The sequence below is a fragment of the Tenebrio molitor genome, chromosome X (assembly GCF_963966145.1).
Source record: "Tenebrio molitor chromosome X, icTenMoli1.1, whole genome shotgun sequence".
NCBI lineage: Eukaryota > Metazoa > Arthropoda > Insecta > Coleoptera > Tenebrionidae > Tenebrio > Tenebrio molitor.
The window spans coordinates 2,320,401-2,345,533 of NC_091055.1; the positions used below are offsets into that span (position 1 = coordinate 2,320,401).

General features: G+C 40.1%; 3 protein-coding genes across 12 annotated transcripts in view; 2 read left to right on the forward strand and 1 right to left on the reverse strand.

The window, feature by feature from the left end:
* Positions 1-17,886, forward strand: Pi3K21B (phosphatidylinositol 3-kinase regulatory subunit alpha). Of its 7 annotated transcripts, XM_069060727.1 has the most exons (11): positions 1-308; positions 366-618; positions 813-896; positions 2,249-2,323; positions 3,207-3,254; positions 4,243-4,346; positions 13,216-13,350; positions 13,564-14,158; positions 14,218-14,425; positions 14,480-15,412; positions 15,471-17,886. In XM_069060727.1, exons 2-11 carry the CDS (start codon positions 426-428, stop codon positions 15,904-15,906), a joined length of 2,811 nt encoding a protein of 936 aa, XP_068916828.1. In that variant the 5' UTR covers positions 1-308; positions 366-425; the 3' UTR covers positions 15,907-17,886. The 7 variants fall into 7 exon arrangements, with proteins under 7 accessions (XP_068916828.1, XP_068916827.1, XP_068916830.1 ...); XM_069060726.1 differs by having other exon boundaries at positions 1-618; XM_069060729.1 differs by lacking the exons at positions 1-308; positions 366-618; positions 813-896 and adding an exon at positions 1,484-1,511.
* Positions 17,765-20,005, reverse strand: CtsL4 (Cathepsin L4). 2 transcript variants are annotated; one of them, XM_069060744.1, is made up of 6 exons: positions 19,756-20,005; positions 19,557-19,706; positions 18,541-18,788; positions 18,357-18,492; positions 18,155-18,309; positions 17,765-18,098 (listed from the first exon to the last, which is right to left on the reverse strand). In XM_069060744.1, exons 1-6 carry the CDS (start codon positions 19,852-19,854, stop codon positions 17,903-17,905), a joined length of 984 nt encoding a protein of 327 aa, XP_068916845.1. In that variant the 5' UTR covers positions 19,855-20,005; the 3' UTR covers positions 17,765-17,902. The 2 variants fall into 2 exon arrangements, with proteins under 2 accessions (XP_068916845.1, XP_068916844.1); XM_069060743.1 differs by having other exon boundaries at positions 18,149-18,309.
* Positions 18,611-25,133, forward strand: part of Mitf (transcription factor Mitf) — a 17,589-nt gene continuing 11,066 nt past the window's right edge. For 2 of the 3 annotated variants that reach the window (XM_069060738.1, XM_069060739.1), the window contains exons 1-2: positions 20,144-20,301; positions 23,470-23,992. In XM_069060738.1, coding sequence (XP_068916839.1) covers positions 20,144-20,301; positions 23,470-23,992 — 681 coding nt within the window. Of the gene's footprint in view, positions 18,751-18,815; positions 18,940-20,143; positions 20,302-23,469; positions 23,993-25,133 lie in introns of those variants that run through there. The other variant, XM_069060740.1, reaches the window with a different exon arrangement.

Sequence of the window (25,133 nt, forward strand, 5' to 3'; positions counted from 1 at the left end):
GAGATAATCTGTGACGCCATTGTTGCGCCCTTTGCCAGTATTGTTTTTGTTTCGAAGTAAATGCGCTTTTTAAATTTTAAAAAGAAAAAGTTTCGCAAATCGAACATTTCACACTTAAACAAGTTTAGTAGAGTGCGACGAAAGCAGTGCTGATTTTTTGCTAAACGAATCGTGGGTTTGGGAATTAACGAGACACCTCGGATTGATTTGAGAGGAAGTGGTTTATAGTAGTAAACACGATAACTATGAAGTTTTGGAGATATTGGACGTTACAACTAAAACAGTTTTCATTTGTGTTCAGTTAGTGGGTTAGTCATGTATGACTACTCGGCATTGCCTGTAAATAATTTTTCAATTGTGGTTAGAAACTTAGTAATGCAGAAGTTATGTTTTCCATCTGGGGCATTTGATGGTGGTAACTTGAGATGGGGGACTATGCATTGTACAAGGCTTTACAGTCATTCACTCCCCCTTCAAGTGATGTGACTGCGCTAGAATTTCAGAAGGATGATGTGTTTGAAATTTCTGTGCAAAGCCCCTTTAGTACTAGTGAATTTCAAAAACCGGGATGGCTGTACGCGTATAACAGAAGGACGAGATCCGAGGGATACGTACCTGGTAAGGTTTAGGTTAAGGGCATTTTTTGAATTGAGGTTATAGGCAACCAAATATACACGAAGCTCTGTGTTCCACGTGCAATATGCAACTTCCTTTACTTGCATCGTTTCTCAAACTTGACAAAACTGTTTCTCCTAATTATTGCATTTAAAAATAAATTGACTTTATAACATCAGGAATATATTTATTTCCAGTGGAATGCGTCAAGCTGCTCGGCTCTGAAGTAAATTATACAGTTCATCATCCGTCAGCATTAGGAGTGGCTGTTTCAGATACAGGTGATTATTTTTTGTTTAACTAATTCTCAAGCACATAACAATTCTAAATAAACGAATAAACACGAGTAGGGCGGCCTGATGAATAATTTATTTAATGTAAACTAGAAATTATCTTCTTTGTAGTACTTCAACTTATCACCAGTGAACGCCCACAATAAATATCACTAAATATTGACATTTTTATTATCATTTTATGTGTTGAATTTGGAATGATCAGTGCTAATTAAACTCATGCTGTCAAGACCGCAAATATTACCTTACACATATTAACCACAGTGTTTCACACAATCTCTATGTAATTACTAGCTCCATTATTAAATATTTCAGCAAATTTAATTACAACAGCTAACATAATTATCTGTACTAATTGCAGTCTATTATTATTAAACAGGAAAAATTAGTCACGAATTTTGTTAACAGCGTTATCTCATTCAGTAGCAAAGATAATAGAAATAGCATTTTGGATGGTGTTAAATTTATCGTGGTAACACGTGTTAACGTTTCCTTTCCTCCATTTCGTTCACTGTAGTCGGGCGGTTTAAATGGATTTAAGTAGGAAAATTTCCAATCTTATGTTTATAAAGTGAAATAACCCCGTACAAATGATAAAATATAGTAAGTTATAAAGATAAGTATATCCTCTAATATTACCTACCTTATTACAGTCTGCCCAGTGATGTGGAAAAATGCTTTTAAACTAATTAAACACTGCAAAACACAACGAAATTAATATTTGCCGTGGATTATGTTTTAAAATAATTTATTGTTGCCAGCAGGTCTGACAGACATTAACTAACTACTCACAGAGCGGTGATAGCACCGGCGGCCGTCTTTTTTGCAGCAATTAGATATAAAAAATTCCTTTGTTACGAAGTACGCCTCTAATACCGAAATCGAGATTTTTCAAATTATGTGTACTACTCCGACCTCAAATTTGCGGTTTGTCAATTGTACAATTTTAAATAAACGTTTAACGCTACTGTATTTGTTTTGAAAGTGGATTTCCGTTAAGTAGCTGCGGTCTCGAGATGAATATTCAGATGCACATACAGTTAACAATAAAATAAATAACATCGTGGACGCTATTTTACGCGCGCATGAAAATCGTCACGGCCCCACGACTCAAATTTCTCAAAATACGTTCCCACTAAATGTCCTAGGCGACCATAAAAATTCATAACATCAGGTAGAACTGTCCCCTCGTATTTATTTATTTACTTGCGAACAAGCTCATAAATTAAATTAACCACACTTCCTGCCCACAACCACAACAGTAATTATTAATAAGGGAAAAGTAGCGCTTTCAAAGGTCGAAAAGGTATATGGTTTATTAAGCCTTGTGTTGTTTTCAGATTCAAAGGGAAAGACAGAAACGCAACACGACGTCGCTAGTACTTTCTTCGTAAAACCGATTTTGTGTGTACATTGTAAGTTTTTTTTTTGTTTTTTTTTTAATTCCTATAATTTTTCTTAACTTGCGAACTTTTTGACGAGTTGATTTCTTGGTCCTGTGATGTGTATAATTGTTTATTTGGAGTATATAGTGTTTCATACTGTGTACGTAGAGATCTGTAGCACTGTTTTATTTTATAGTTTTTCAATATACAGATATATTCTTTATCTATCAACTGTCAGGCTGTATCATTCTTTTATGAGTTGTAATAGACGATTACAATCGATTAATTTTTTTGTCCTAAATTTGTTATCTGCCAGTAGTCTAAAGTTTAATTTTTGATGCTTGCTGATGTGTCACGTTTCCAGTTGTAATTATTAATTAACTCACGGAAATTTTATTTAAATTCCTCACCGTCAATCCACACTTAATTGCAAGAAATGATTGATTAGGGTTATTGGAATTATGAAATTTTTCCAGCTGATGATTTTTTTTTCTCTGTAGTGGAACTATCTTAGTTATCTCTTGACACTTCGTTATCTGTGTAGTTATTGATGTGTTCGAGAATATCAATGTTGTCACTGAAATTAATGTTTGAAAATTTTCACCGTGTGTTTCGTCGTCCGTCCATTTTGTGATCGAATTAGTCGTGTTTAGGTAAACGTTAGACATGTGTCTGTACGTATGTATATGTATGTGTATAATTGAATGGTCAGAAGTTTTCAAAATTACACTTGAATTTTCAAGGTAAACTTTTGAATTTCTCATCACTCGTAGTAGCGTGTATTTGCATATTTATGGAGGTCACACCTAATGTAAATTACATTTTAAGCTTATATAAAATAGTTGGTAGTTGCAGGTTTTCAACACTTCGTGTATCTGAAATGTATCAATCTAGCATTGTTTTATTGTTAAAGGTAAAGACTACATTTGGGGACAGGGACGCGTTGGTGTAAAATGCAACGGTGAGTAACACCTTCAAATTTCGCGCAATATGGAACGAGTCGATGCGGAAGAATATAACCCCATTGAAGATACGATCGCGAGGTTGCCACGTTCGCGAGTTGGAATAGTTTGAAAATTTCGATTTGCGTCCGTTCGATATCGTCATTTTGAGATCGGTTGGGTAATTAGCGTCGAAAATTCGGGGTTATCTCGTCCGATATTGAATGGGGTGATGGATTGGAAGTTTGGCATCGCTGTTGTCAGAGCAACCGCGTGCGTATCAAGGTCACACCTCACACCATTCCGCGATGGTGATCGGTCGCGTTTTGCGTTCGATTTTTGTGCGTTTTTCGCAAACGTGAAGTATCGCCCGTTCGAATTTTGAGTAGTTTCGTTGTCGATATTTTTGGAATTGGGCATGTTAGAATTCGGAACAGCTGCTCGAGCCGGCTTGTCGGTTTTTTGCGCGGGTAGCGGGGCGTACTGTTGGGTCTCCGTTGCGTTTGCGCCGCGTCGGCGCAAGCGTGTTTCGTAAATGGTTCGGATTGGAATTGAACTGGCCAGTTTCGTACAAGCTGTTGTGTGTTGATGTTGACGATAGTTGCGATATAAGTCGCAGACGGTGGTAACATGACAAGATGAGCGTTTCCGAACGCGATTCCCAGGAGGCCAGCGCAACCGGCGACTCCGGGAGCAGTAAAATGTACCGGCGCCTGAAGGTGCCGGACTGCAAGCACTCCGCACTTCTGCCGCTGGTCAACATCGACAAAGAGAATTACATGTTGCGAGGGGTCAGCCGTCCCGGCTCCTCCGAAGTCGATCTCGACAGCTTCATGGTGTGCGAGATAAATAGCACGTTGAGTCCGCTGAACGCGATGGCCGTGCCCAAGGAGTCCGCCGCCGAAGTCGACGGCACCGGCTTTTGCGCCCGCATCGTCTCGTTCCATCCCCTGATGTGCTCCTGCGAGATGTCCTGCTGCTGCATGTGCGGTTCCTTCTGTTCTTCAGATTGTTTCGCGTGTTTCCACGAGATGTGCGCCCGCTTCGCAGCCAAGCACGTATGTCTTAAGAACGAGGAGACGTCGCCGCCGACCACCTTCGACCACGACAAGGTAAGTCGAATCCCAGGTACCAACATCACCAGGTCGAGACACCTAGATCGAGGCGAAAACAGCTGACGACCAGGCTGCCGGCCGGAACAAAGGCGAATCGGCCTCCATAAAATCGATAATCGTGCACGGGATCGCTTCTTCGCAACCGTTGAAGTCTCTTCATCGTACCCCAAATACTCCTACACCCACCATTTGACCCCTCTTCGGATGTCCGACCTTGAATGTGACACACCGAAGTAACCTCGTTCTCTACCGATGTCGATCCCCCAGGTCCGACTGAAGAGTTTCGCTTCCGCGTCCTCGGTGCGATCCTAAAACCATCAAAGAGTTCGTTCTGGACGTATGAAAAGTCGCGAGTTTAACGGAGTCAATGTTGCCTTATGTAAATCGCACTCTTTTGCATATATCCTCACGTGTTATTCTGCGTTGTTTCATCAAAGACATGCTGATTCTAAACTTTTATTTCCTTCCACCACCATTTCCTATTCCTTCACCTGCATATCTACACACGTACCTATCTACCTACCTACTCGTACCTACCCACCCACCTACCTCACTTCCAAACGGCGACGACGAGAAAGAGCGAGAGAACGACGGGGGGGGCTTCGAAATTAATTAACCGCTTTATCTTACGAAAAAGCCTGAATTTGGCAGGTTTCAAATACCATTTCTAGTGATTCCCATTAATGTTTCGCCGATTAATTATAACAATGTAAGTAATTTAGCGCACACTTTGAGGCCCGGAGCACGCACAGATTCAAGGATGATAGAAGGAAGAAAATGCGTACGCACAAGAACGGTTTGCGTAACCTCGTCTCTATCTATCCATCTAACTATGCATCTATCTATCTACCTACCTCGGAGTAATTCAGTTTCGGCATCGATATCTTTTTTGAGGTCGTAAATATATTATGGAAGGGTGAGCCCCGGAGTGATCTCCAGGCGAATAATTAAACCGGCTGATATTTTTAAAGCAACGCGTACCGATGACAAGGTCTGTAATTTTATTGCTTCAAACAAAAAATAAAAGAGAGGAAGTCATAACTGCTTGGATATGTCAACGAAAGAACTGAACGTAAAAGTTGCCAAGAAAAAAATCATTACGGTACACATGTAGGCAGTGACGTATTTTGGTCAGTTGCTAATCGTAAATCACCACCAACAATTTGATTACATTGAATTTCTGTTTATGATCGTAATGAAATGTCGTTATCAAAATGAAAGGTCTGATCATTTTTCAACTAGTTCTTACCTGGAAGCGGCCGCATTCTTCATATTGTTCAACCTTTGGAACCCTTCCTAGAGGTAGTGCAGGGTCACCGTTTTGATGTATACGAGAAGTTCAGACTAGAGGTCAGAAGAAGAATTGAATATTTTTAAATTGAATTAATTAATGTTGTTGCAACATTAGATACAGAATTTATCGGTTGACCCTCAAGTTTTTTTTTCCTTGTGCCCGTTAAACGGTTTCAACTATTTTACCAGACGGTAGGAAGTTAATTCGAACTCAATCTTGAGTTTTTCTTCCATCGTCCGAAAGAAACCACTGACAGGTTATAGATAGTTCGGTAACGTTAATTAAATGTTAATCGAGTGATCGAAAATGTACGAATATTTTCTCGGCGGCGCCGTCCGACTTTTCAAGCGAGTTTCTCTTCATGTTTAAATTATTTTATGATTATGCGTGATAATATTAAACTATTTCGCAATTGTCGTCACGTTAAAAAAGCATCGATCGGACTTTTGTCTCGTAACACGCGCAAATCCGTAACGTCCGCGACGTATTTTCACGTACATTTTCGGGTAGTCAGGTTAAATAATTTTGTCATAAATGACACGGTCAATTTACATATTAATGACCCTTCACTTCTGGCTCCGTTAAAGTGTTTTTCCAGGCGACTGTTCAATTAACGTTTTCCATCGATTTTTCGTCCAAATTTATCGGCATTTTCCCTTTCAAACATTTTCCAGATCAAAGAGTACGTTACGTAATTCCAATCAGAATCAAAGTCGCTTCGATTTATTTTTAACCGGTATTAGTATAGTGGACGTCCGATTTTCGTTGTAAAAAGTCGCTTTTACAAAGTCCGCAACATTGTGATCGTACTTGTTTAATTACATAGTTCTATCTCGTCTCTGAAATCTGACCTACTGCCAAATATTTGCATCAGACTCGGTGTATTTCGCATTTCCAAAATAAAAAGCTTATTTATTGGGTCGTTGCAGCCGTTTAAGAAAAAGATCATTTGTCAGTGGCGGATTTGTAACGAGATAACTAACCCGTCAGAGATATATCATTACTCACCGCACACTTTTACAAGATGAAGTCTGTCATCATCGATGGTTTTAATTTTATCAGAAGATTTATTGTATCAAGAGATATTGGTTCGATCACTTTGGGTAGTAAAGAGATTTTTTTTAGAATGGAAAAATTGAAGTACAAAAGATGTTGGACGTGATACGCATCACGATAAAGTCCGTAGTATATGTAAGATTAATATTTAAATAAAATGTTATCAGTTGAACTAAATATGCTGACGATCCTTTTTTTTTATCGCGCATCGTGTCAAATCCGTACGTACATCGCACCACACTTCACTTGAGTACGTTTTCCCGATTCCCGCACCGTCCAGTGGGATAATATGTAAAGGGGCCCACAGACACAGGGGGAAGGATGTACGTACGTACGTTACGTTATGTTATGTTACGTGAAGACCGGCTACGCTCGCGACAAATCAAAACTGTACATCACGTTACATTCAACAAATATTTACGTTTCAGCAGTGCCGTCCACCTATATTAATTACCAGAAGGACCTTGTTGCAAAAATCATAATTTTCGCTTTTCGAAAACCCACACCCGTCCCCGTACGTCCGTGGACCCCTCTATTTGACGTTATGTAATCCAAGTATTTGTAGAACGTGTCATGTTAGGAAGAAAGGTTGGACCGGTATTTTTGGAACATATAATTTTTGATATTTTTTAATAACGCTTCCTTCCACATGTCAAACGTTATCCTTGGTTTTTGGCACAATCAGGAGGAAAAAATGGGACGTACGGAAAGCCTGAATATTTTTTTTTATTTTGTTTAAACCAGAAAATTCTATTAATACAATTGGAATCTGATGATCGGACCGCCATATTTTTAGAAAGTATGTTTCATTTTTGTAACGTTCAAAAATCCTCGAGGCATTAATTTATGCACAATATTCTTTTTGTGACAGGTTAATCGTTCGGAAAGGAACATGCAACCCTAATTAATTATCGAATTTGAAAATATCGTTCGAAGAAAAATTACACAGGAACGTCACGAATTCAATATATCAATATTTGTAGAACGATATGTTACAGCGGTATTAATTGTATGTGTAACGCATTAAACATTAAAGTAACGAAAAGGTTATCCTGTTTGTGAAGAACCGACGGCAGTTGCTTTAGCTAATGGAGCTGTATTGGAAAATAAATTGAATCACAATGTGTAATGTAAATAATAACGCAAACAGAAGAAAAAACGCTTATCAAATTTAGACATTATTGTTTTATTGGTGAACGCTTCACTTCCCACAAACTAGATAGCTTTTCTACAAATTCAATTTTAAATAATCCGAATCGGAATCAAAACATACCACACAATAGACTCGGTGGTGCAAGCGATGTTTAAATGAAGTACATTATCATGTAGATAAGATAAAAGTAACCGTAATGATCTAATTTGTGGTAAAAAAAAAGTTTACTTTGGTAATAGTGTTTGTTTAATTGTTGGAGATTTACTTTATTAGCGAGGAATCTCACGGACGTCCGATCTCTCGTTCGACAATGCCCTTTTGGGAGTAATTTCTAAATTTAGATCGTATCGACGATCCAGTCGTAAACGTATTAAGATAAAGGGGATTACTATCAGATATTACGGATGAGTCTCAAGAAAGATAGGTAAATCGAACGGCTCTCATGTTTATTTAGAAACTCGTCTAGTACAAGTTCCAAGCTTTGGAATTTAATGTGTCGACCGTGTACGAGACAAATCGATGATCAAAATGCATATTATCTCGTCGGAAGCCACGAACTGGTTCGTTTTTGTGAAATTGCCACTCGCTTCTCTAGTAAAATTTAAACTGAACACGATTCGAGAAAAGAATTCTCACAGAATTATGCAAGTCCGAGACGGACCATTTGAATTTCATAAAAATCGCATCTTCCGTTATCAGTAACTGTAGATGTAGATTCTCCCGCTTTTCTGTGCCAGACAACGATCTCAAAAATGACACAGTCAATTTCGAATTGATTTGGTCGATTACGTAAATTAGAGAAAGTGGAAATATGAAAATTCACGTGTAAAGCGGCGATTTTGTTATTTTTAGATTGTGCGTAAACGTATTTTAATTTTAATTCGATTATTCTAGTTTTGTAACGGCCGTAAACGTTTCAGTTTGTCTAGTTTGTGACAGTTATTTGTAAATATTGAGCGCGGCCGAGATTTATTCAAATCATAATTAAACCTCATTGTAACTGTAATGTTTTAAATCTATCTAATTTATTAGATAGATCGTTTTTTAATAAGCAAATTTAAAAATGACTCACAAAATTTCTACTTTTGCTACATTTTTAATTGGATGCGGTTCATTTAACAAACATAAAAGTCTTTATCAATGTTTCAATGACCACACTATACGTATTTTATTTGTTTTCAATTAAACATCCACTTTACGGTTTATTGTAGACGTGAATCGTTATTGTTTGTTGCGAGAAAAAAATTAAATCAATATTTCTAAAATTCTCTGGCGATTATTTTATCGAACGAGTCGTGATAAAAAAATTGTCTGAAACCGAAACGAAAAGGTAAGAGAAACATGTTTTACTAATTTGACAGTCAAAAACCAGCTGTACTGAATCCAAGGTCGTTTTTGCGCATTGACAAGAATAAAAATTAGTCTTATCGCTTCTTCGAGCAACTATTTTATACCTGAGCGCTTGAGATATTACCGTGGAATTTTTTCATCGCGATCGCTTCCCCCCTTTCGTTTTTATTTTGACATCGAGCGATCGCAGAAATTTTCCTGCGACAAATCCGGGAGTCGGTCCTTCGCCCCTTATCGATGATCGAATCCAAAATTCCAACGACAGTTCTCGTCGAAACGCCAAATTAGGAAAAAAATGATTTATGACGGCGGACGAAATTCGAAAAAATTATGTGTGCCGCCGTTCGAAAGGAAAGAGAGGGAGATAAGCTCTCACAAAAGCCGGGATCGCATAAAAGCTCTCCCGGAACACCCGGAGGCATCCCCCATCGTAAACATTTTTGTGTAAATTTTTCTATGCATAATCAATTATATTCAATCCAGATTCTGAATGTAATAAATTTTTTATTCAAAATAGTATTGTAATTTTGACATTGACATTTAGATGAAACACGACTTTAAAAAATAGGCATCGGCAAAAAAAAATTTCCCCAAAAGAAATTGACCGGTTTAAATGCAATTCCAGTCAATTCTGTCCGACAAACGATCCGATTCTGTTCCAGAAATTTTACGATGTCTGATTCTACCAAACACGAACGATACGACATTTTGATGCTTTTTTTATGTTAATTAAGTCGAACTAATTAATTTTTAGCTCAAACGAAATGTCTAATTATTAGGATTTATTTTGTGTTTTTTTTTTCTTTTTTTGAAAACCTATTAAACTTTAATTGTGTTTGTGTTTTATTATTTTTCAAACATATTTCGCCTTATTTTTGCTGCAATAGTGGTCGTCCCTGTTGTTCGGCTCTCGAGAAAATGACGACACGTGTGTTTCGGATCTATGTCATGACAAGTATGTTCGTGGATGCAACAAGAAATGCATTAATTTTTTTTTTTCAAATTTGTATATCGCACATTATGATAATGGTAATAATGCGATTGACATTGACATTTAGAAGCCAGTTACATATTCATATGTTATGACATCCTCATTCTAATAAATTTGGTTACGAAAAATACATCTGAAATGCGAAAAACTGTATCGTTGTCTGATGCAACATCAGAATGCTCGATTGTTGTGCAATCGCTTAGAAAAACGTATGTAAATTCATTCATTTTAGTAGAATATTCCACAAAGTGCGTGAAGTGTCTTTGACATCGAATTATGGCAAGTCGTTAGAATTTTCATCGTGTAGAGAACGACAATTACAGAAATAAATCTGATTCGATTGCTCGAACGTAAATAACACTGACTGGTGATTTTTGAAAGTTGCAGTTTCATCCCTTTCCAGGTTTGTTTGTCGTTTTTCGGTATTCGCGAACGACCATGTCAACCGAAACGATCGCGTCAACAATGATTGTTGATACAATAAAGCGCGTCGTCTTCTTAATTAATTGAACCGGCCGGCTCTAATTAAAAACTTTATTTATTTACCCAATTCAATTAACCATTCGAGTCCGACATGTCAACGTATTTTCTTAATTCCGGTCGGCGTTTCGAAAAATCGCCAGATCGGTTACCAACCGACGCGAAACGATGTTTTAAACATTTTACGATTTTAGTTTTTATTGTCGCAAATACCTACCTTTTATGCGCGCAAAATGACGAAAATCCGTCGTCGACCCGGTCGAAAAGCCCGGCGACCATCGCGTTAACGTGCGGGTTAAGGGCGTGCCTGACTGCAGTAAAAAACGCGCAATAAATTAAAAAATGTGTGTAGAACGAATTGCATGACGCACGTGTGCCTCCGAAAATTTGTCAAAAATTAACGAAGCATAATTAATGCGCGCTGTCACCGTCGCCCCGCCGCCATAATAACATTTTTTTAATCCAACATGGCGTCGACGCCGATGACGGAACAACACGATTCGGTATTGACAGTGAACTGATCGAAGTAATTCGAGATCAGCTCGTGTAAAATTTCTAATTAAAAAGGGGGCCGCGCGCGGTGTCATCTATTATTTATATAAAATATGAAATCTGTCGCCGGCGATATGTATGCACTTCTTTGACGTTAATTCGTTCGTTCCTCACCGGCGGTGATTTCTAAATCGGACGGGTCATACACGTGGAGATCGTCTAGTTTTTTTTTTTTTTTTCGAATTGGACAGTTCGACAGTCGTCGAATATGATGGTTTTTTTGGAGTTTATTTCGCGAAAGAGATGCGTGGAACACGGGTGTGATGCGTGTTTCGTTTCCGGACGAGGGTGGACCGCGCGCGTCGGCCGCCGGCGGTCACTTCGCCTGACGCGAAGACGGACGGCGCGCTTCCGTCGGACGTCGGCGACCACCTGGAGGACCGACCGAGCGACTCTCTTTTCGACATCACGAACGTGGGGTCAACCAGACCTGCCACGGGCTAGCCGGCCGTTACGCTACACTCCGGCGTGACCTATATGAGTTGACGACGTGCCGTCAAGGTTGCCAGCTCTGTGCGGCGTTGCCGGCGTGCCGTCGTCAGGCCGGTTGCCACATACAGCACCAGGACGCACGTGTTCGAAGCTCCCGAGCCCACCCCTCGCCGACGTCCAGGCCCGGAACCTGGACCGAAATTCTTATAGGGCCTCCGGAGGAATACGCGCCGGGTCCAGTGTTCGTATCTTCGACGACGACTCCCGGAAGATCGTGCGTAATTGGTCGGTGCCGTAACAATTTCCGGGTCGACGGAGAGCCTACCCCAACGTTTCGTGCGTCGCGAGGTGTCGCGGAGAGTCTTCGGCGACGGAGAAGGTGTCGTCGCGATCCGGAGGAAAGTGCGGCGTGGTCGAAATAACAATTAACGTCGAGCTTTGTATAACGTCATTTATATACATAGCCGAGAGGCTGGTCGATTTGTTTTATGAATTTCAACCTTATTATCGCGGGTCACGCGATTACATTATTATACACACGGCGATTTTTAATTGCCGGTCTTATTTCTAATCGGCGAGGGTGCTGATACGGTCGACGAATAAATAAATAAACGCTACCGGTATCGAGATAAGTCCGGTTTACGTGCGTTCAGAAAATGCAGGAAGCGCTCCAGCTTCGCCATCTAGCACTCGGTGCCCGAGCCTAGATCGTTATAAATCTGGTGTAAATTTAAACCAAGGTCGTCGTCGATGTGGAGGCTCGACCGAACATTGCGGACCGTCGAAATTTTGTCGGACTCGTCGAATTAACAGGCCAGTTGGGCGTATCGATCGGACGTACGTATGGGTTCCACGGCGACGCTGTCAGGACATTCCCGTGTCGGCGGGAATGAATAATTATCCTGGCACCGCGTCCCCCCGGGCCCCCGCTTCTGGTGGTCCGCGCGGAGACGGAAAAAGGTGAAACTTGGAGAATCCATCTGAATATGCAGGAAAGTGGCAACGTGTGTCGTTTGCGGTCCCGCATTACGCCAAGTTTCTACAATGTAACATCCCGGATAGGCAGGTATACGGTGTGTATCTACCGTATCTACTTGTACTCGCTGCCTTGCTACTCTCGATTGTTAGTTGATAGTCGAGCCGGATAGGTGCACGATCCACCAATGGCGAAAGCGACACGCGTTGCTATGCGCCCGTCTTACCGCCGCCTTCGTCGTCGCTCTCTCTCGCCAACCCCAAACTTACCGGCCGCAGGAGGGTGTCGTCGTTCTCTTCGGCGAAGGTCTCTCTCGCCCCCTCTCCCTTCCATCCGCACCGGAAAACTTGATGAACACTTCCGATTCGTTCCGGGAACGCACCTAATTATATCTGTACTATCTCGCCATCGGGCGTATGTCTCCGATTTTTGACCGGTCAAAATGGAATTAATCGGCGCTCGGTGATAACCTTTCGATGGCGTCGCTCACGCCGATCGATAAAAAGATGCTGTACTATTTTCGTAACGAATCGATCGGCGGAGCACCGGAGAGAAGAAGAGAATGCATTTTTGATGTTTCAGCCCATATCAGAGTGGACCTCTGCCCAAGTCCTGGAATGGATGGCGGCGACGAACCTCTACCTATGCTCGGAGATCTTCCGGTACAAGGACATCAAGGGCTCGGACCTGGTCCATCTGGACAAAGAGAAATTGATCGTAAGCGTTTACATTCGAACCTTAACCCATAAAAAAAATTAACCCCAAAACCTTTGACCCAACCAGAAGTGATCCAATCTGTATCTCCGCGAGTGCTTATTTTAGAACAGATTAGAACGGCAGACGATAAAACCGAATTTTTGCCAATTAAATTTTACGAGATGGTCGACCGATAGGGCGGTGTAAAAATCGAATTGATCGATCTCTTCGCAGAATATGGGCATCAAGGATGAGTTCCACCAGATGGCCATCCTGTCCTGCATCGACGAGCTCCTGGGCAAGCAGGAGAACAAGACCAACAACGAGCAGGAGTTCGATGGGGCGCAGTTCACGCACAACCTGACGCAACACAGCTTCGGCAGCTTGGAACGTTGCGGCAAGTGCAACAAATACCTGCGCGGCCTCCTCCACCAGGGTTTCGTGTGTCAGGACTGCGGGTTGGTGGCGCACCGTTCGTGTGCCGCCACCGGTTTGCCCCCGTGCACGTCGACCTTCGGCAGGGGGCTGTGCCTGCAGTTCTTCCCGGGACACGTGCAGGACGCGCCCGCTTTCCTCAAGACGTTCATCGCCGAACTGGAAACGAAAGCCAAGACCGACGACACTTTGGAATTGTATAATCTCTACAGCGCCACGCCGCCCCCCGATCAGATGACGAAGTTACTCGAGAAAATTAACGAAGCATCGACCGATCTAGATCTAAACGACTTCAGCGCCGTCTGCATAGCTGGAGTCATCAAGAAATTTCTTAGGGAACTACCGGATCCTCTTGTACCTGTCCAATGGTATGACGCCTTTTTATCGGCGGCAAGTAAGAGCGACCGTCCACCGAGCCGGACCTAAAATTTTTTCATCGTGCCATTTTTTTAGAAGCCAAAACTGACGAAGCATGCGCGAACACGCTGTCCCGTTACGTCGAAGATCTACCTGAAAATCATCGTTCCACGTTAAAATATGTGATGGCGCACTTGTGTCGCATGTGCCAGATGGAATACTCCAGGGGTAATCATAGTCCCCCCACTGTTCTGATTCAGGCGTTGTGCCACATATTTCTCAGGCCGCCTTGGGAACGTATCATGTAAGACCGAAACAATCGAACCCTGATCCACCTTAATCCATTTTTTTCTTCTAGTCAAGTGGTCTACAATACTCAATCTCACAATAGGATTTTAGAGGTGCTGCTTCTCAAGTGCAGTTGGGGTGTGAAGCTGCCCGAATTCGCGGCCGCCCCTGCGATACCACCGCGAAGGATAGTGTCGCGAATGGGAGGAGGGAGTAACGTTTCGAACAGCACGATGGACAAAGAAAAACCAAACGCTTTGTCACTTCAAGAGGCGGAGTGGTACTGGGGTGATATAAAACGGGAAGAAGTCAACGAAAAGCTGAAGGAGACGCCCGACGGTACGTTTTTGGTTCGGGACGCGTCCACCAAGAGCGGAGAGTACACGTTGACCCTGAGGAAGGGCGGTACGAATAAGTTGATAAAAATTTGCCATAAAAACGGGAAATACGGTTTTACGGAACCGTACACGTACAGTTCCGTCGTGGAATTGATAAATCATTTTCGAAATGATTCGTTATCGCAGTACAACGCATCTTTAGACATAAAATTGTTGTATCCGGTGTCGAAATTTAACAACGAAGAGGAACCCGGGAAAGCTGAGGACGAAGGAAAGCTGTGGGATCACCTGCGGGACGTACAGAACCGATTGTTGGACAAGAACAAAGTGTTGGACAGTTTGACCGAAGACTTGAACAAGACCAGTCAAGAGGTGTCGAGCAAGAGGCAGGCGCTGGAAGCCTTGAAAGAGTTGATAAAAGTTTTTCAAGAACAAATCATGACCCACGCTTTGGTGAAGAAAGAAGCGCAACCGCACGAAATTGTGGGTCTGACCGTGAACGAGCAGTTATTATCGCAACGACTGAACATGATGCAGGAGAGTTCCGAGCATTTAGATAAGACTTTAGAAGAAAAAGAGGCCTACAACAGGACGCTGGAGCGCGAACTGACTCTCCTGAAACCGGTCGTGCACAGCTTGCGGAAAGAGAGAGACAAATACGTGAGGTGAGTGTGTTGTACGATTTTCGTCCGAATCGGTCTTCTCACCGGGTCTGTTTTCCAGGTGGTTGCAAGAGCGAGGCGTCAGTCCGACCAGGATAAATCAGGTTCTCAATCGAAACAGCGAAGACGAAGAGTACAACTGCGAGTTCGGCGAGGAGTGCGACGTCAACACCTTCAGCGACGAGAGCACCTGGTTGGTGAACTGCACGCGCCAAGAGGCGGAGATATTCCTGTCCGGCAAGTGCGACGGTACGTTTTTGATCAGGCCACGGAACAGCTCCAATTATGCTTTGTCGATCGCATGCAACGGCACGACCAACCACTGCATCATCAATGTTACCAAAAGGGGACTGGGATTTGCCGAACCGTACAACATCTATCCCACGCTGAAAGATCTTGTCTTGCATTACGCCACGAACTCCCTGGAAATACACAACGATTTTTTAAATACCGTGCTGGCTCATCCCATTTTTAAGAAGGAACTTAAAGATAAATAAAATGATAACGAAGAAAGATCGTCATGTTGGATCAAGCACCACGTACAACTTTTAATTTGAGAGTGATGTGATAATTCAAAGTTGCTGTGACTTTTTATATTCCCATAATCTTAAATTTTACGATGGTGATAATTTTCCAAAAACTATAACAAATTTATATTAAATAATGTATCATATAAATATATTTACATATACAAAGTGACAGTTTTACAATTGAAGTACGTTTTTGCTTAATCACCAGGTTAAATTGACTGTGATAGTGTACTAAAGAAGAAGTTCTTAGATTTATATATATAAATATATATAACAACCTAAGCACATAAGTGTGTGTGATCGTGTGGTGTATCAATATGGCCTGGTTTATTTTTGAGAAGTTCAACATTTTTCTGTCGAAATATCCTAGGCCTGTTCTGTTTATTATCTTGACATTTCAATTGTACATAAAATTTTGAAGCAGTAGCGTAGCCACGGGACACGGAGCCTGCAGCTATATGCGACTCTAGTCAACTATATATATTTTTTTCTGTACTTTTTTCCCCCGACACGTAATGATTTCTGTTCACATCTTCTCCGAGAGAAGAGCAAAAGATTTTTTAGCGTTTTTCATGATGTACGCGGTGGCGCATCGCGGAGTCGAACCAGAAGCTTTATTATTTTATTTTTCGTCAGTACTATTTTTGTCCCCCGTAGACGTCCGAGGTGCGCCACTGTTCTACGCTGCTGCCAAAATAGCTGTTAGCTGATATCCACTAAGCGCCAACGATGTTGCAACTGCCCCCGCGCGCGCGGAAACAGTTTCGTATCGAAAATGGTACCCGATACTCGGCCCCTTGCGAGGGGCTCGGCGCCCGGGGGCCGTTGCCGCCGCGTAGGAGATATATTGTGTTAATCCGCCTGTTCAATATATCTATTTACTTTATTTGCTAATTGCTGCAGTGTGAGAAGAAAGCATTCTAGATAATATTTTATGTGATCTTCGTTTAGGTAACTTTTACTTTTATTAGTTCGTGCAATGTCGGTAAAGTGTTATGTATTCAACTTTTTATTTTACAACACTTTTAGTATTTATTTATAATTAGGATATTTTTAATTTGAAGAGTACAAATGTTTTTTTTACATTTGTTTTTAATTCTTGGAGAATTTTTATACTATAGTATAAAACATTTCAATCTCATGTATCTAGAATGGTTTTCATTTGTTTCATTTTTTAAATTTCTTCATTTTATATTTAACGATACAAATTATTGAATGAATCCTTCGAGATTTAATTCGCACATTTTCATCATTGTCATCAGTGATTTTTGAAAAAAAGAGAGTATTAAAACTGTTATTCTAGAATCTTTTTTTATTATTGTCTATTTGTCTGTTGATCTATTTTCTTCAGATTTGGAGAGGTACAAAATATAATTTATGTGAATTATTAATCCTTTTATTATTTTTCTATTGAAGCTGCAGTTCTGTAGATAATTCTATGTCGCCTTTTTTTATTCTACAGACATTATTTCGTACGTTTTGTCAATTGACCGCTTTTTAGAGTTTGAAGAATTTACCCTGACCGTGTTCTTTTTTCAAACTTTGAATATTGATTATTCAGACGTGCGTCTGACGAGTCCGGTGCAGTAACGTAGTTTATATAAAAAATAGTGATGTTTTTCATTTTATAATGTGATTAATGGAGACATAATGGGTATTCAAATTTAAACGATGTTTCTGTAACATTTGATGATACATGTCAACAGTTATTTTTTTTTTATTGTCTTTTTATTTGTAAAAGAGTCCATTTAAACGTTTTCATTGCTTTTAAATGTATGTAAGATTTCATGTACAACTAATAAATTATTAATATTAGATTAAAATATTTGATAATGTTAAAGATTTATTAACGTTTTTGAATATAATAATTTTTAAAATTTGTAAAAACGAAATGTTTCATTATACTGTTGAATGTCATCACAAATAAATAATAAAAGGTTTCCAATATGCACATTCTTTGCAATCAAACTAAAGCGTAGGCGGCGTAATTCGCAATCCCGCACCTATTTCTGCCTCTTCTCAACCTCATGTAGCCCTTCTCTCCCCAGTGATTCCCCCACCAGTTCTTCAAGATCCAGGCGTCCTTGGTGTAGCCGACGATCAGCACCGCGTGGTTCACCACGTTGGGACTGCAGGCGACGTCGTCGTAAACGCCGGAACTAAAAAAAGACTCGGTTTAGCGGAGAAAAACGAACCGTTCTGAACCCACTGATACAGCTGAAAAGTGTGAGGAGCGGCGTTCAAAGACGCCGCGATCGGTCCTATCTTGGCCACCGCGATCTCCAAAGCTCGCTCGTCTCTGGCGGGTAGGATCGCCCACGACGTCAGATTTACCAAAGCTCGGTTCTTGTCAAAGCGGCACTTCGTTTGCTGAAACAGATATTTTAATAAGGAGCGACCCAGATGCGAGCTCGTACCCTCGCCACATACGGGTAGTCAGTGTAAGTCATTAAACCCCCAGATTTGTCTAAATATTTGAGGGTGTTTCTCAAAGAGCCCCCTCCACATCCGTAGTTACCCACGGGGACGCTACAGTCGACTATTTGTTGTTCGCTGGAAAGAACTGGTTGGTTGTTTGTTGTGATGTAAAACAATATTTACCTCAACGGTATCAGTTTGTCTGTTTGTTTGAAGACTTGACCTTGCAATACGCCTGCGATGCTGAAGGCGTAGCAAGAGCCGCAGTCTTTCTGGTTGTACGTGGGGGTCTGGAAGCCTTTGTCGATCCAGTTCAGTTCTTCTGGGATGTGGTGGAGCATCTCGAAAAAGTCGCCCACCGTCTCCGGGTTCACCTTGCGATGTCTGCTCTTGGTCAGCTTCACCATCTTTTGCAAATAACTCTGAGTGCTCTACAACCGTTCACATTTTTACTCCAGATTGTTTCAACCACGTTCACCAACGAAACTTTGAAACCGTCTTCGTCAGCAAATTTCAAAAGTAAAGCATTTTTTGATGGGCTACGCCGCAATTCTCCAAGATTTACGCAACACGCATCCACAAGTACGGTGCCATTTAAAAAAAATGTAGTCTAAGCTTTAATGTCATGACTGAACTTCAAAATAAACTGTCACAATTATTTTAGTTCAGTTTTCGGAAAATAACATCTAAGCACTTGCAACTTTTCAGGATTGATGAATGCAATTTGTCAAAATGACATGTGACAATAATAGATATTAAAATGAGGTTATTAATACCTCTAACACCTAAAGCCTATTTCACATCCTATATCAGTCAAATTTGAAGTCTGCCCGAAATTCCGTGCTCGCAATTGTAGTACAATTTATCTTTTTGAAACGAACATTAGCATTTTTAAATTATTTCCAATAGTTTCCAATTTAGTGAATAGATGGCGTTTGCCCAAGTGTCAATCGAATTAAGAGCGATTTATTTTCATTCTTTCGAAATTTTCAACATCCAAATTGGAGAAGGACGTTTTGTAAAGCAGATTTTATTATTATCAAGTCAAATTATTTTCAGAATGCTCAAAAAGGCCAATGTGCAAAATCTACGTTCGCGGTTCTGTTGCGTTTTTGAAATGTCATTTTTGAAGACGTATTCGGCACATTCGCGCAAATGAAGCACTCGCTTCTCGCATTCGGTTCGTAAATAACTATTACCATGTCGCTTAAGTGATTGTCATTTATATAATAAGAGTGCAAGCCTTTCCCGGCCTCATCGTTGTGCCGTCGAATTTTCTCCAAATTCGCCTCCCAAGCTAATTTTCGCGCAGCGTCGTGATACCCATAATAAGTTTTGTTGTATTTTTCCTAAAATATCGTTAAACTTGGGGTGAATCAAACCAGAAGAAATACTCACCTTGTATTGTTCCCATTTCAGGTCGATAGTTGAGTTATCTTGAAAGCGCCCCAATTTGGGGCACAACACAATTACAAAGACGGCAACGAAGGTCTTCATCGTCGATGTGTCAAAAATTGAGTTTGGTCAGCATGATTGAAAAATTTTTGCTTATAGCGCGTTTGTTTGAAACAAGAGCGGGTCGACCCCACTCAGCGGGACATGCGCGCGCAAGCTCGACTTTGTCCATGACATTGTTAGCAAACTCAGTCGCGAGTTGGGTTTTAATAAATTGCGGTTGCTGTTTGGCTGTCGGGCAAGCAAACCGTACGTCGGATAACAGATATGACATCGGAAAACACGACATAACTCTATTGAACAAATTTCTGTGTTTGATTGTGATCGAGACATGGCCGAATCAGGAATTGATTTAGGTTACGATCTGTCGGCTTTATTGACCGACGATTTCGATATTGAAAGTGCTATCGATTTTGACGATCTGTTGGGTACTCCGAAAAATCAAGAGTTTTACGAGCTAACTTCTAAAACAATGCCCGTTAATGAAAGGTGAGCCAAAGAATCATTATCCAGATGCCTAACTCACGTGCGCCGCTGATTTAATTGTCTAATAGTCGATCTCGGCGGAAGCGAATAACAAATTTCTTCAAATCGTCAGTTTTGCTCGCAGAATGGGAAACACACACGTGTTGGATCTTTTTTTGCAGGAGAATTTTTATGCTTGCTATTAATAAACCAAATACTATGTACTAATACTTCTTGAAGTACTGCCAAACATTACCTTCGCGTGCGCTGCACCAGAGGATTCCCGCAGCTCGCAATCCGTCCCTCTAAAATGCTTGTTATTATGATTTCATTTCGACCAGATTACTCATGGCGAGCGATATCGTGTGGTCGATTCGCTTTGCATCTTCCCCAGAAAACCCCTCGAGGCTTATCAGAAGCACCGAGGATATGGTTTTGCGACTCACTTCAAGCCTCCGATCGATTTTCCTCGGTTCGTTTGAGCTTTGCTCCCCTTAATTAGTGAAAGAATGTTAATTTTTTCATGGTGTAATGCAAGATGGAACTGGTTCGTTGTTGTCATGAACCAGATTAAAATGTCAAGTTTAAACAAGAAATTTGTTGGTTTAGTCGAAAACAAATGTACAGAAACGAAACGTAAATCATTATTATTTGTGGCCGGTCAAAAATAGTACGCAGGCCTTCGCCGCCGTCCGAGTTTAAAAAAAAACATTCGCGAAGTTATGGTCATTCTTACATCAATATTTAAAAAGGGTTTGCTGTTTTCGTACTATTTTAGCACACGTGCACTTGCCAACCGAATTAACTACTTTTGGCAGCAGATGAAGAAAAATCGCGCCAATAATTTATCAAGGATATCGATTTATACCCAAAACAACCCACATATGGACCCTCCCAAAACAATGTCTCGCGCAGCGATTTCATCGTTCATTAAAAACTCTCGCATACATAAATAACGATCACCAATAACACAATATAATTATAGTTAAGTGCCGTTATCAGTTGATGATGGAACGACAAACGCATATTGTGGTCGCGTTGTTGGTCAGTAAGGACATCTAATTGATGCCTGGAAATTGTTCCAAATGTTTGACGTTCCATTTTCGTTGTGTGGTCATTTTGAACGGGGACCGTGTCAAAACAAACTCGCGCTCCATTTTCAAACGATTCCAGAAAAATAACGACCACAATAATGCGAACAATTGTGATATCATCGCGGTATAACAGTTTCGTCAAATTGAAAAATGTTGAAGACAATGAGCGGCTCAATTTACAATTCTATAACCTTTTTAACTTTACGATAATTAGAGATAACGCAGACTTCTTCACGATAGCGCTTCCGAGAAAATGAATTTTTTTAAATATTATTGGATTATCGTTCGACAATTCGTTATCGTTTGTAAACTATACAGTGTCGTACAGTGGAAAACATTATTTTTTAATTTGCACTTCTCTTTTTCGACGAATATAGTTAAAAACATTTACACAAAGCCAAGCTGCTTCTTTATTCGCTTGGCAAAGATATGGCAGCGATTACGACGTAAATAGTATCAAGAGAACGCCGATCGTACCCATTCACTTAATCAAAAAATTTGATTATACACATTTTTTTCAAAACAACACAAACAGTTTGTGTCGCACGCTCTATCTATACTCTACTCAAAGATCTGCAACGAGTTGACTAAACTTATAAGGCCGTACGTCGCGCGATTACAATTTTTTGTTCACGATTGTAATTCGTGTAAATTTTTTTATATGAGAAAAACAAAATCCAGACGTTTGCAAGGACAGGTGTCATTAGTTATTATTAAAAAATACTTAAATAGTCAAGAACTATACTCAATTTCATATAAATGTGCATCTAAGCAAGCCATGAAAATCTGACTTTCTGTTGGTACTAAAGCTAAAGCTAGTGACTTTGACTTTCAAAGTTGCTTGCTCTGCGCGAACCCAATTTGACTAATTTTTCAGTTTTTGTCCATTTTAACATTGCTGATTTCAAAAGCAATGTTACGTCTTTTTACTGATTAAATTAAAGTAATTCTTATTTGTTTTTGTCTTTGTGTTTTTACCAAGTAAAGATTTATTGGACATGACCTTCATAAATGTGACTTTTGTAATGTAACTAAATTAAAGGTGCTTTTACAAATGCACAGCTCACTTGATGAACATTTATATGAAATCAATTATATGTATGTTGTTTTTTGGAACGGCCGTAAAATGTAGGTAGGTACATATGAGATACCTACGTGTGTACTTTAAAATGTCATGCAACGTTCACTTTGTAAGATTTATTGTAGATTTAGACTCGCTAATTAAATTGTTTGCTTATTTATTTTGCCATTTGTCAATGCCACTTGGGCTACAGTGTTTTTGAGTAACCAAGTACATCGACTCTAGTATTAAAATGTTAAATGCGTCACTGTGTATGTATTAAATAAGATTGTATAATTTTTTTTTCTTTAGTTGAATAACAATAAAGAATGGTGACTGGTGCCTGAGTCATATTTAGAGCAATTTCCCATACGTTATCTTCTACATAATTAATGGGGACGTGTTATTGACGTCAGCCGTAAATATTATACACATATTTTAATTTTATTTGATCCGCCCAGCAATGTATTGATTTGAATATTAATTAGATTAAAGCGCCATCTCGATGTGATCTAAATTGTAATTTAGTTTGATCTATGCTAATCTGGACGTTGAGGAAGCTCATCTGACCTTTAGTTTTAGTATGTTGTTTTTTATCAGGAAATGAACAACACAGCACCACAATAATATGTTTTTAATCTTCATCACAATTGGTGGAGCAATTACGTTGTCCACTTTCTGCAATAATTAAGAATGAAGCTGATAATGTTTGAAGTAAATGAAACCCAGTCCGACAGACAAGTTATTTGTTTATTTAATTATGCGGCAATTGTGTTGTAAAAGAGTGGATAAGTAGTTAATGGTATTGTTTCGAGTCGACTAGCGTCTAGCTCAATTGAAACTTTTCGACTAAAACAATTGGTCTGCATTAACTATATTGGATGACAACGTCATTATGACCGCCATTTTGGTGCTTTTAATAATAAAATCAGCATGAACAGATAAGTTGCGCCTTTTTATTCAGTCCGATCGCGACGCTCCAGATTTCGACGCCTACAGTTTAATTAGCATGAAGGTAAACTAGCGTCTTTGTTCCAGTCCGCCGAATCTGAAAACGGCAACCCCATTATCTCGAACTCAGTTAAAGCTGCAACTGATGAGAGACCAAGCACTGATGGAGCAAGAAAGACAAGCGCAAGAACGGGCACGACAAGCACAAGCTCAAGCTCAGCAAATGCAACAAAGACCCGCAGTCGCAGCCATGAAGGTTCCGTTGCACAGTTTAGCGGTAGATGTTCCTCCACAAGTTTTACAAGTTCAAACAAAACTCGCAAATCCTACTAGGTACCATGTGATACAAAAACAGAAAAGCCAAGTGCGCCAGTATCTTAGCGAATCATTCCAAGCACCAGGAAATGCCTCTTTTTTGGCTAACTTGCACAACAACAGCGTCCCCCAGACGCACAGCGCTCCGATGGGCACCGTACCACCCGGGTCTTTAACTCCAGTCATGCCACCACAACCGGTGGCACACTCTCATCCTTTTCAAGTCTCGTGTCCTAGTCCTGATGCTGCTGCCATGTCTCCCGCTTTGAGCTCCGGTGCCACTAGCACCTCAGAGGTAAGCAAAGTACCAACAACAGTACCGGTTCTTTAAAACCAAACTGATAGGTACTGTACTCCCGCAATCAGATATTATAAAGTCCGTACGCTGATAGATTGCACGTTTTTAAATTCTAGTTCCAAAACATAACGCAGTGAAAAATACCAAACTCTCCATCTCAGTTGTTTCACGTTATTTAGAAAACCGTTGCAGCCTTGCAGATTAATTCCCGCCACACTTGTCTCTGTGTCTGTCTTCTGTCAAAAAACGTGCAATCTATCAGCGTACGGAGTTATAAACTCTACGCTACAACAAATAGATCCCACGCGAAATTTAAAAAAATGGAAAGAGCAGATTTACACGTGATGTTTTATTATTATTCTGCATGTTTGCACTTAGGAAAGACGAAAGGAAACTTCAGACGTAATATATTAGGTTTTATTCGACTGATAATGTGCCCGACGGAATTAAAAATGCAACCCACAATACATTTTCGAGTTTCCGAAAAAAGCTGGCTACTGAAATTAAAATATCCAGCTTTTTTCGGAAATGGCTAAACACAAACAAGAGATTATTTAATATTTAATGCTTGAACAAAAATTACCTTTGTATCATTTTCGATATTTGTAATGTCACTTAAAGTGTTTATTATGCTAGATTCTTGAGGCATGCACTCACTTTACAAATTCAAAAAAATCAACAAAAAATCGCAACGGAACAGATCAAAACAGCAACACGATTAAAACTAATGACTTTTCAAATCAGAGAAACGCAAAACAAAGCTCTAAAGATGAAAAACCGCAAATCTAATGCTTTTAAACTACTTGACAGCACTGACAATTTCAAATTTGAAATGTCATATAATTTATTTTTCGCCTGGCTTTCATAACAACCAATGAGAATCAGTGGCGCGAACGTTTCAAGATATTACCAACACAGTCTATGATACTTTGTTAATATTTTAATGTTGTGGTTTGGGGATTTTGTTATCTAAGGATATTTAAAAAACGGCATTCTATCAATGGACGTAGTCTAACTACTCACTGACAATTATAAACCAACAGAAATAAATTTCTTATTGTTGATACGAGTAGTTAACATTTTCAAGTTGAATAACATTCAAAAGCTTATTTGAATTAAAGAACATAGGAGGGTTCCA

Bases quoted from the DNA above. Each gene is read 5' to 3' on its own strand.
- Pi3K21B (XM_069060726.1), top strand. From the start codon at position 426: ATGGGGGACTATGCATTGTACAAGGCTTTACAGTCATTCACTCCCCCT. The intron at 897-2,248 runs GTGATTATTTTT...TGTTGTTTTCAG, and splicing joins AGTGGCTGTTTCAGATACAG to ATTCAAAGGGAAAGACAGAA. The intron at 14,426-14,479 runs GTAAGACCGAAA...TTTTTCTTCTAG, and splicing joins CCGCCTTGGGAACGTATCAT to TCAAGTGGTCTACAATACTC.
- CtsL4 (XM_069060743.1), bottom strand. From the start codon at position 19,854: ATGAAGACCTTCGTTGCCGTCTTTGTAATTGTGTTGTGCCCCAAATTG. The intron at 18,789-19,556 runs GTAATAGTTATT...GAACGGTTGTAG, and splicing joins ACAATCACTTAAGCGACATG to AGCACTCAGAGTTATTTGCA. The intron at 18,310-18,356 runs GTACGAGCTCGC...TATCTGTTTCAG, and splicing joins ACTACCCGTATGTGGCGAGG to CAAACGAAGTGCCGCTTTGA.